Source organism: Sciurus vulgaris (genome assembly GCF_902686455.1).
Source record: "Sciurus vulgaris genome assembly, chromosome: 5".
Taxonomy (NCBI): domain Eukaryota; kingdom Metazoa; phylum Chordata; class Mammalia; order Rodentia; family Sciuridae; genus Sciurus; species Sciurus vulgaris.
Genome location: NC_136465.1, coordinates 114,731,668 through 114,742,128, shown reverse-complemented (window position 1 = coordinate 114,742,128; position 10,461 = coordinate 114,731,668). Strand labels below are relative to the sequence as shown.

The following is a 10,461-nucleotide window of genomic DNA, read 5'->3' as shown; positions in this document are numbered from 1 at the left end:
GTATTCGTGCTCTCCTACCTTTTGACAAATCCAGGAAGACTTCCTGGAGGTGGTGGTGTAAGTGTCAAACATAGTAGAAAGAGCAAAGGGGAAGGGAGGTTGTGAGTCCCTGGTGACTAAAGCATCCCAGCTTCAGTCAAACGAAGGAGAAGGAGGGACCAGTGTGGGTGGGGTCAAGGCATGAGTTTTGAGACCTCTAAGGAAGCCCAAGAGTGAGCTCAGTGAACTGGGGCAGGACTGGAAGGGTCTTAGAAGTTGTCAGGGGCCCCTGGGTGGAGCAAGGAACAGCTTTCTCCCAATTGGCTCTTGAAGGCTTCCTGGAAGAAGTGTCAACTTGGGACACTGTAAATCACAGAAGGGTCATAGACTCCAATAGACATTCTGACAGGGGCGGTGCCTCCAAAGGTGTGGGACCAGCAGAGGGCAGGGTCAAAAGGGGTGATGCTTGACTGCTTCTCGCTCAAGAGGGTGCGGAAGGGGATAATTGCGTTACCTGGGAAGCCCAGAGAGGGCATTTTAGGAGACACCAGGAGAAGAATCCCAGCCGCCCTCTAATTAGTTCACTAAGGCTTCCTGGAAGAGGCAGCTGCTCTGGAACATTCCAGGCAAAGGTGTGACTGGGGAGAAGTCTTAGAGGTAGGGAGAGGGGTGCAGTGCAGGAATCAGCAGCACACAGGTGGGCGGAGAATGACAAGGAAGCCAGTGAGAGGGGATGGGGCTCCCACCCACCTCAAAAGATCCTGATTCCCAGGACGGGGCCTGGTTCCCAGAGAATTTGGGTGATAGGTAGAGTTGGGCATGGGCAAAGGGCTCCCCACCCTCCAGAGGGCAGAACCAAGGCCAGGCCCCTCCAGGACAGTCGTTCCAGATCCACTTGGCCTGTGAACCCTCACTCACTCTGGCCCACCTGGGACCGGCCAGGAGGAGTCAGCCTCCCTCTCCTCTTGCCCCAGCATAGCCCACCATCCACAGCAAGTCTCAGGGAGGATAAAGCAGCTCACATAGAACCTCCATTCAGACAGAACCTCCCCTTTCTGCTGCCCCTGAGAAGAGGCAGGGGTGGCTGACTCCCTCATCTTAGCAAACCGAAGAGAGCAGAGGCTTCTGGGAGTTGGGGTGGTGAGCTTTCAAGGCTTGACTAACCTGCCTCGCTTACCCAGACCTCCTCCCCAATCCTTTTTGTCCTCAGCATATGACCCAGGTCTCCACGGCAGTTGGACAGTGAGCTCCCGTCTGGGATTCTGAATGCACCCTGCACCGCAGGGACCCCGCCCAGCTGGGAGTCATCTGCTAGGCTCCCCCAAGACAACCTTCTCCCTCTGCCCCCAGACTCCACCCCAAATTTTTATACGAGTGAAATCAGGATAAAGAAAACATTAAACACAGCCTTGAAAGGGTAAAGAAGTCATAAATGTGCAGAGGAGGTAAAGACCATGGGTGGGGCCACTCTCTGCTGGGTGAGGAGGTGTGGGGGCTGATTCTGACCGGAAGCAGTGGTCCCTTCCCTATACAGAGTTTTACACAAAGCACTTTTCACATATTAGCCACTTAACCCTCCCAACAACCTTGGAAGGTAAGAATGAATCCCACTTGATGGTAAAAGAAGCAGAGGTTCAGAGAGGTTAAATACTACCCCAAAACCACACAGCTAGGAAGGGTCCAAGCTGGCACGTGAACCAGGTCTTCCAAATTTGACTCCATTGCCCAGGTTGCTAACCCAAGATGCTCTTCCCCCACCCACTACTAAAGGCCTCTCTACCTTCCCTGAAGAACAGGGGTGGGGCGTGACGTAGGGTCATCAGCCCGCCCTAAGATGAAGGCCTGAGGTTGGCTGGCCATCAACATCAGGACAGACTCAGGACAGAATGCAGGGTGCCTTACCAAGAATGTAGGGGGATGGCAGTGGCCATGTCTGGTTCTGAAAGGCTCCCCAAAGAAGTCACCCGCTGAGGAAGTTCATCAGATCTTCTTCCCTAAGTTCCTCACACCTCAGGTGTCTGGCTACCTCCCCAGGGCAGAGACCACATCCCAAGGTTTGGGCTGGTAAAAGGATAGCAATCATTATCCTAATAATTGGCCCAAGGATACACAGAAAAGCAGGGACATAGAAAGCCAAGGCTCTCAAAGTCCCCCCAACAGCCAGAAATTATAGGGTCCTGAGTCAAGTAGAGAACATCTCTAAGCACTCCCCTAGAAGTGATAACCAGGGCTGGTGAACGGAATGAGCTCTCCTCCTCAGGCTGGTGGTCTCGAAGGAGGAGAGACTCACAGGATTTGTTTCTTCTTCAAGAGCAAAGAGAAGGTGCCCAGAGCAATTTGTGGCCACCAGGTAACCCCAGGATTGGGTTCTCCGATCCTTTGGGCCACAGAGAAGAAAGTGACTTAAGGGGAGTCTCCCCATTATCCACAAGTGGTCATTATTGTGGCCACTGAGAGTTGAGTGGTTTGCACTTTTGCATGGTGAGAAATAAAGGCTCTGAAATAGAGCCCTCCGGGCTGAAATCCAGAAGGTTTCAAGGGATGGTCTGCTGCAGCCGCTGTCCTGGAGGGAGCATGGCCAAAATGGCCCCTCTTGTCCTGAACCACCTCCAGTCAATACTTCCTGGATGCACGTGGACATGCCTGACCTACCAGCTCCTGAGACAGTGATTTACCTGAGAATGTGACCAGGAGGGAACAATGGCTCCCCAGGGCTCATCCAAGCTGAGACCCCAGAAACTCTCCCTTAGGATGATGGCCCCACCTATAACTCAGAACCAGCCACCCCCGGACTGTTGTGGAGTTCAACTCCGTCTCCAAGTGTGGGTTGAGGCCCTCTCACAGAGAGACTGCGAGAAAATTAATTACTTAATGTGTGTAAACGAGCTTTGAAGATGAAAAGTGCAAACGTACAGTGTCCCTAATAACATCTTCAATACTTTTACGGTGCCGGAATCGCCGCTGAGCTCACCTTTAAGATGAGTCCTTGGGGAGTTGCTGGCAAATTCCCCAAGCCAATAAACAACATAAAATGGCTTTTCACTCCTTTTATGCAGCCAACCCCAGCTCTCCCCACCAATAAAAGGACCAGGGAGGATCAGAGAGACCAGAAGGATCCTCGGCCTCACACTCGGCAGCCCGCACTGACTTTCACAGCCGCTCGCTCTGCTCAGACTCCCACGATGTCCTGCCGCTCCTACAGGATCAGCTCAGGATGTGGGGTCACCAGGAACTTCAGCTCCTGCTCAGCAGTGGCCCCCAAAACTGGCAACCGTTGCTGCATCAGCGCCACGCCCTACCGGGGGGTGTCCTGCTACCGGGGGCTCACTGGCTTCAGCAGTCGCAGCCTGGGTAACCTGGGCTCCTGTGGGCCTCGCATGGCTGTTGGGGGCTTCCGTGCTGGCTCCTGTGGACGCAGCTTCGGCTATCGCTCTGGCGGCGTGTGCGGGCCCAGCGCGCCCTGCATCACCACCGTGTCGGTCAACGAGAGCCTGCTGACACCCCTCAACCTGGAGATCGACCCCAACGCGCAGTGCGTGAAGCACGAGGAGAAGGAGCAGATCAAGTGCCTCAACAGCAAGTTCGCTGCCTTCATTGACAAGGTCAGTGAGACCTATGATGGTCCAGAGAAGACCTCAGCCCCGCCCTCCCTCAGAAAGTCTGCTGAGGAGACAGGCTGGCTGCCAGGTTGGAAACAGCAGAGGGGAAGAAATGCAGACCCACTCAGGTAGAAGGCTCCATTCCATCACTTTATTCCAGCCAAGTTTCTGAGGTCCAGATGTGGTCTAGAAATGGAGTCTGCGGTCCTAAGGCTGTGTGTACTTCTGCAGCTGAGGAAACAGCAGTCACAGAGCTGTCCTTGAAAAACTGGACTTGGGTCCTGGGTGTGGGAAGAGTGGGAGATAATGAGGAGAATAAAAGACGTTGTGGCTCATGGCACGTGAAGTGGTGGGTACCACTCAGGGCACACGGCCTCCCCAAGCCCTTGCTGTGCCCGTCAGCAGGTTACATGTCTGGATCACAGGACCTGCCTCCCCAGCTGGTTAGGAGGACTAATGAGCTCCTGCATGAAGAATGCTGGCAAATAGTCCAGGCTCAATAAATGCTAGCTGTTTTTATTAGTTTCCAAAGACCGTGGTGGATGAGTGACAGTTAATTAACCCACACTTAGCCACAGATGGAGCTCTGCAGTGCAGACGGGGCAGTGGTCTGGCTGACAAGGACACCCACCAGCACCACCAGAGTGAGGAAGGCTGCCAGCCCAGGAGGTGTGGGAGGGAGGCTGGGAGATGCCTTCCTGCCCAGCAGAAGTATCATTTTTGGGGTTCTGAGGCAAAGAGGCCATCTTTCTATTTTTCTTTAGTGATCTTAGTTAATCCTCAAAATGCCCCAATGGGATAGCATCACCTCCATCTTTCAAACAAGAGCTGAGAGAGTTTAGACAAGCTGCTAGACATACTATGGTGGGCAGGTGAAGACAGGACTCAATGTCCCTTAAGTCCTCACCCCATCACTTACCACGAGCTGGGTCATTTCACACCATGGAAAGATCCGGTTCCCCATTCGTGGTATGGGAAAGGCAATGTCTACCTCCTGCAGGATTGTGATAATCGAGTGGAACTGATAGATAGATGACATAGATACAGACAAAGATGTGTGTATCCTAGCATGGGCCCTGGTATCACATAGTGAGAGCTCAATTAAGTGGTTTTGCATAAATGAATAAATGAAGGGAAACTGGTAATTATAATAGTTATATTGACTGAGCACTTAATACATGTCAGGGTCTGTTCTAAGCAGTTTGCATGTACTAACTGGTTTGATCTTCACAACTCCATCCACTATTATCCCTATTTTAGAAATGAGAGAACCTAATATCAAAAAGTTTTAAAACCTGCCCACTTAAAGTGGCAAAACTTGAACTTGAACCAGACCTTTGGCTTTACGCCAAGTCTGGGTCTATCAATTGCCTCCCTTGGGGTGCTGGGAACAGGGTCCCTTGAGCTTCACTCAATTGCATGGCTCAACCCTACTTAGCCAGCATCCAAGGGCAGAGCGCTCCAAGGCAACAGACACCTCTCCAGGTTCCCCACCCTGAGTCTCTTTCTTCCTCCTGAATGGCAGGTGCGCTTCCTGGAGCAGCAGAACAAGCTGCTGGAGACCAAGTGGCAGTTCTACCAGAACCAGCGCTGCTGCGAGAGCAACCTGGAGCCCCTGTTTGCTGGCTACATCGAGACCCTGAGACGGGAGGCTGAGTGTGTGGAGGCTGACAGCGGGAGGCTGGCCTCTGAACTTAACCACGTGCAGGAGGTGCTGGAGGGCTACAAGAAGAAGTGAGTGCCCACGCCCAGGGTAACTCAGAGGGAAGGCTAGAAGGTTCTGCCCACTACCCCTGAGCAGCAGCTTCTTAAAGATTCCTTTAACAGGATTTCCTGGACCCAGTGGGGCTAAGCAGTGGGACCTAGATTTCCCCAGATTCCCCGGCTCCCCCTCAACCCCTAGTCTTGGAACTAATTTCCAGGGGAGTCCTACAGCTTTCTGTTGCCCACCCGTTGCTTTCCTTTTTGATGCTGGCTCTGTCGTCCCCCTGACAGTAGCAGTTGCTCTCTCTGGATCTAGGCCGCAGACCTTAGGCCTGGGGTGGAATGTGCATTCTGCTCTCATTCCAGAAGCAGAGGACTTGGTGGGATGAAGCAGGCTGGGCTGAGAGCTTGCCCATGAATAATGTACCAATAGATGACAAAGACGACAAGATAACACCTGAAGAGGGCTCATTCCTTTTCAGCCCCTGGAAGAACTTGGCCAGGAGCTGGACTGGACCTCTCAGCTCCAGCCTTTCCCTCTCTCACTTCCAGGTATGAAGAGGAAGTGGCTCTGAGAGCCACAGCTGAGAACGAGTTTGTGGTTCTAAAGAAGGTAAGGGGGCTGGTTGCAGGGGAGGGAGGGGGTCCCATCTGTGCAACTTCCAGCACAGGAGAGTCACCACACTGACCCGAGCACCTTCCTTTGGCCTCGTTCCCCATGCACCTGCCTCCTCTTTGTTCAATGCCAGGATGTGGACTGCGCCTACCTGCGGAAATCAGACCTGGAGGCCAACGTGGAGGCCCTGGTGGAGGAGTCTAGCTTCCTGAAGCGTCTCTACGAAGAGGTGAGGGCACCACCCAGGGCTGTTGGAAGGCAGGTGCAGGGACTGGGGAAGCTGGGGCAGGGTGCCTATGCAGATGCATGTGTCCAAGTGAAAAGAACATGCACGCACACGTGAAAGGGGCCCGCAGTAAGGCGTGGGGTGGGCTGTGTGAGCCTAGGCCACATCCATGTTCACATGCATGTGAACGGTAGAGCGTGTGTGCGTGGCTCCTTGGGGTCTGTGAGCACCTCTGTGGGTTGGAGTGTCACGCCTACACTGGTTGGTGGAGTGTCGGTCTGTAGTTGGATATAGATGTGTGTATGGGGGAGGGGTTCCCACACAGAGAGGGGCCTTCACTAGTGGGCTAATCGCTCCTCTGGGCATCACACCAAGCTCCCCTGAGGGGTCCCTTTGGGTCAGGCCTTTTTCACACTCTGTGCCCTCGTTTCCCACTCATGAAGTCAGAGGCTGTTCTCACGTGAAGTCTAGGGCCCTTTCCAGCTTTGTTGCTTTGTGTGTATGAATGAAGGTGGTAGAGAAGGAAAAGGCATATGACATTCCTGACAAGCCCTCCACCCAAGAGTGAACCCTGTCCCCAGGTGGGGAGCACATGACCCAGGTCAGGCACCAGACCCAAATGCACTGCCGGTTGGCCCCACAGGAGATCCGTGTTCTCCAAGCCCACATCTCAGACACCTCAGTCATCGTGAAGATGGACAATAGTCGGGACCTGAACATGGACTGTGTTGTGGCTGAGATCAAGGCTCAGTATGATGACGTGGCCAGTCGTAGTCGGGCTGAGGCTGAGTCCTGGTACCGCAGCAAGGTGAGTGACTTAGGACACCTGCCTCCTAGACATGGCAGTGGGAGGAAAATGAACTGCCTATTACCTGCAGGATGGTAAGAAAAGCAGGGCAGAGCTGCCAAGTCTGGTTGCACTGCTGAGCACTGTACAACCTGCACAGGCATCCACGGTACCCTGAGTGGGTGGGATTCCCATGCCGAACCTCATGAGCATCTTTGCTTCCTCCAGTGTGAGGAGATGAAGGCCACGGTCATCCGGCATGGGGAGACCCTGCGCCGCACTAAGGAGGAGATCAATGAGCTGAACCGCATCATCCAAAGGCTGACAGCTGAGATTGAGAATGCCAAGTGCCAGGTAGGTTACAGGGAATACTCAACATCCAGCACAAGTAAACTGCAACACCTTTGCCCCCAGGAGAAAGCAGGGACCCAGAGAAAGGGCACAGCACTCTGGCTGGGATGAGCGGTCATTGACTTCCAAATGAGGGAGCTAGCTCCTTCCACGGCACCCTGTACCTATGGCGAGGTGAAAGCACACCCACGCCTCCATTACGTTCCCAGCCTATTAGCCGCCTGACCGTGGCCCCGGCCTTTCTCCAGGTCTTTCCTCTCCCTACTCTAGCCTCATCAGCTCAGGAAAGCCATGCTGAGCCTTCTCTCTCTTAGCCTTTCCTCACATCTCCACCCGCATAGCGTGCCAAGCTGGAAGCCGCTGTGGCCGAGGCAGAGCAGCAGGGCGAGGCGGCCCTGAGCGACGCCCGCTGCAAGCTGGCTGAGCTGGAGGGCGCCCTGCAGAAGGCCAAGCAGGACATGGCCTGCCTGCTCAAGGAGTACCAGGAGGTGATGAACTCCAAGCTGGGCCTGGACATCGAGATCGCCACCTACCGGCGCCTGCTGGAGGGCGAGGAGCACAGGTGAGGCTAAGAAGGACCTTGGGGGGCTTGGAAGGGGGAGCCCCTGTCTACAACCATACTTCCCCAAGGGCGCCCACTCCTGGGGGCTCGGCAGAGTCGGGCCTGATTGGCACTTGATGGGAGAAGGCAGAGGCCCTTGTCTTCCTGGAGTGAACTGTCCTGGGTCCAAGCGCAACCTGTCACTCTGACCAGGCTAGTACTGGCAGGCTGTAATAATAACAGTATCTATCAAAGCTTATTCCGTGTCAGGTACTCTCTTTATCCTCCCAATAAGGTAGGTATCATTTTTCCCATCCAAAGATAAAGACGTAGACTGAGTTGAGTGCCTTTCCCATGGTCATACGGCAACTTACCTGAACAGGGACCTGCACCCAATTTGTGTGCCTCTAAAACCCATTCTTGTTGCAAAGTTTCCTGGGGAGCCCATTGTGGGCTTGTGCACAGTGACAAGGACGGACCCCCACATAGCTCTGCAGCACCCCAAAGCCCTTCACACACACGGGAGCTCTCGATTCCACTCTGCGGAGAGCTCCCTTGGAACGAGCTAGGGTGAGCCATGGCATCCGATTGGTCAAGATGAGGTCACCTCTCAGCCGCCACACCTGCACACTCAGTGAAACTCAAAAGAGCTGGTCTCCATGGAGGGAGAGCTACTAAAGAGAGGGAGCATTCATGCAGATTTGGGGGAGCCTCCCTGCCTCTCAGGAAGTAGACTCTGTACACAGGACACAGGATGACCTTCTCTGTCCCCAAGCAACTGTTGGTCACAAGGACACCAGCTGAGCGCCTAGAGCTAATGGAGTTTTCTTTTCCCCTAGGCTGTGCGAGGGTGTGGGCTCCGTGAATGTCTGTAAGTATTTGCTTGAAATCCCCCTAGAAAAGTGACTTTATAGCCCGGCACAGTGGTGCACGCCTGTAATCCCAGTGGCTCAGGAGGCTGAGGCAGGAGGATCCGAATTCAAAGCCAGCCTCAGCAATAGAGAGGCGCTAAGCAACTCAGTGCTATCTCTAAATAAAATACAAAATAGGGCTGGGATGTGGCTCAGTGGTCAAGTGCCCCTGAGTTGAATCTCTGGTAAAAGAAAGGAAGGAAGCAAGGAAGATAGGAAGAGGGGGAAAAAGTGGCCTTGTAATGGGCAAAGGTGAACCCATTCCCCTAACCCACTGAACCTCCAATGTTCCCCTGAGAGTGGGCCTCTTTCTTCCCCTGGCTCCTCACCAAAGACCACTAAGGGAAGAACAGAACCAGAGCTGAGTGCCCTTTACTGTGACCACAGTGAGCTGTAGGCTGTAGAAAGGAATCCAAGAGTCCTCACTTCCTCCAGATGAGCTGAGAGGAGCCGGGCCTGCGCTACTGACCACTAATCCCCTTGAGGAGGAGACAGCTTCCCGTGCTCTGGATCCGCCTTGGGGCGGACTAGATCACAGCAAGCCTCTCATCCCTCCATGTCTCCTTGTCCCCCAGGTGTCAGCAGTTCTCGTGGTGGAGTCACCTGTGGAGGCCTCACATACAGCACCACCCCTGGGCGCCAGATCACCTCTGGGCCCTCGGCCACCGGGGGCAGCATCACAGTGATGGCCCCCGACTCCTGCAGCCCCTGCCAGCCCCGCTCCTCCAGCTTCAGCTGTGGGAGCAGTCGGTCAGTCCGCTTTGCATAGTGTGGGGGCCTCCTGCCAAGCCGCCTGCCCCACCTGCGTCCACCCCAGCACTGAATGGTGTGTGAATGGAAAATGTGTGCTTGCTTCCAGAATCTTCCAGATGTTCCTCGAGAGGGAAAAACCCTTGGGCCGCTTTCCTCCACCTTCCTGTTTTAGGGAGCTGTTTCCTAGTTCAACTCTTGGCCTCAGTTTAGAGGGCCATTCCTAACCCTTCACTTAACTCCAGCTTAGCTCCAAATACCTGTGGCCAATTGATATTCACCAAGCTCTCTGGGACACTACCATTCACCCAGGGTGGCTGTACAGCATGGAAGCTTGGCCTTCCCCTGGGTCAAGGCATGATCCTAACCACCCAGTCAGGCCTCCCACAACCAGAGAGGAGGTCCCACCCCAGAAGCTCCCTGTACTGCCAGGAAGAACGGCCTCTGGGCAAGACCCTGCCAGTTTATTCTTGATTGTGGTTTGCTTGTCTCTCTGGCTGACTGTTCTTCTGGGTTAACCTGCTCCAGCCAGACTCCTCCTGTGACCTCCCAGTGGAGAGGCCCATTATGGTGGAAATCCTTTTGCCTGTAGCCCCTGGTTAGGGGACTTTGGACAGGTCTTGCTATTCAGTGCACCTTTATACATTTCAAAGACTCCATGGTTGCTCCAGATCTCCCCCTGCCCAGTACAGAAGAGATCCGATGCAGAGTTGGTGGGATGGAGAAGCTTAGGTCACTTCCTGGGTCCCCTCTGGTTATGACTGTCTGTGGGTGCCATGCCTTCTGGGTTGTCTTGATCTGTGTTTCAATAAATGCTGCTGCAATGCAAGAAGGGTATGTGATCTTGTGAGCTACCGAGTCTCTGCTCCCCTCTGTCCCAGTCCCAGGCGGTATTTCTCCTGTCGTCACCACCCCTGTGACACCGCTTCTTCCTGTTCACTTCCACTGCCCAATTCCACTTGGTCCTCCTCAGTCCCTGTAGGCCTGGACCACAGCC

General features: G+C 54.2%; 1 protein-coding gene across 1 annotated transcript; it reads left to right on the top strand.

Moving 5' to 3' along the window:
• Positions 1 to 3,101: 3,101 nt before the first annotated feature.
• On the top strand, positions 3,102 to 10,235 carry LOC306661744 (keratin, type II cuticular Hb5). Its single transcript, XM_079140900.1, has 9 exons — positions 3,102 to 3,581; positions 5,104 to 5,312; positions 5,835 to 5,895; positions 6,032 to 6,127; positions 6,768 to 6,932; positions 7,140 to 7,265; positions 7,604 to 7,824; positions 8,643 to 8,674; positions 9,290 to 10,235. Exons 1-9 carry the CDS (start codon positions 3,162 to 3,164, stop codon positions 9,481 to 9,483), a joined length of 1,524 nt encoding a protein of 507 aa, XP_078997026.1. The 5' UTR covers positions 3,102 to 3,161; the 3' UTR covers positions 9,484 to 10,235.
• The last annotated feature ends 226 nt before the right edge of the window (positions 10,236 to 10,461 follow it).

Coding starts and splice junctions, on each gene's coding strand:
- LOC306661744 (XM_079140900.1), top strand. CDS start 3,162: ATGTCCTGCCGCTCCTACAGGATCAGCTCAGGATGTGGGGTCACCAGG. Junction 3,582..5,103: donor TCGCTGCCTTCATTGACAAG/GTCAGTGAGACC, acceptor CCTGAATGGCAG/GTGCGCTTCCTGGAGCAGCA. Junction 7,266..7,603: donor TTGAGAATGCCAAGTGCCAG/GTAGGTTACAGG, acceptor CCACCCGCATAG/CGTGCCAAGCTGGAAGCCGC.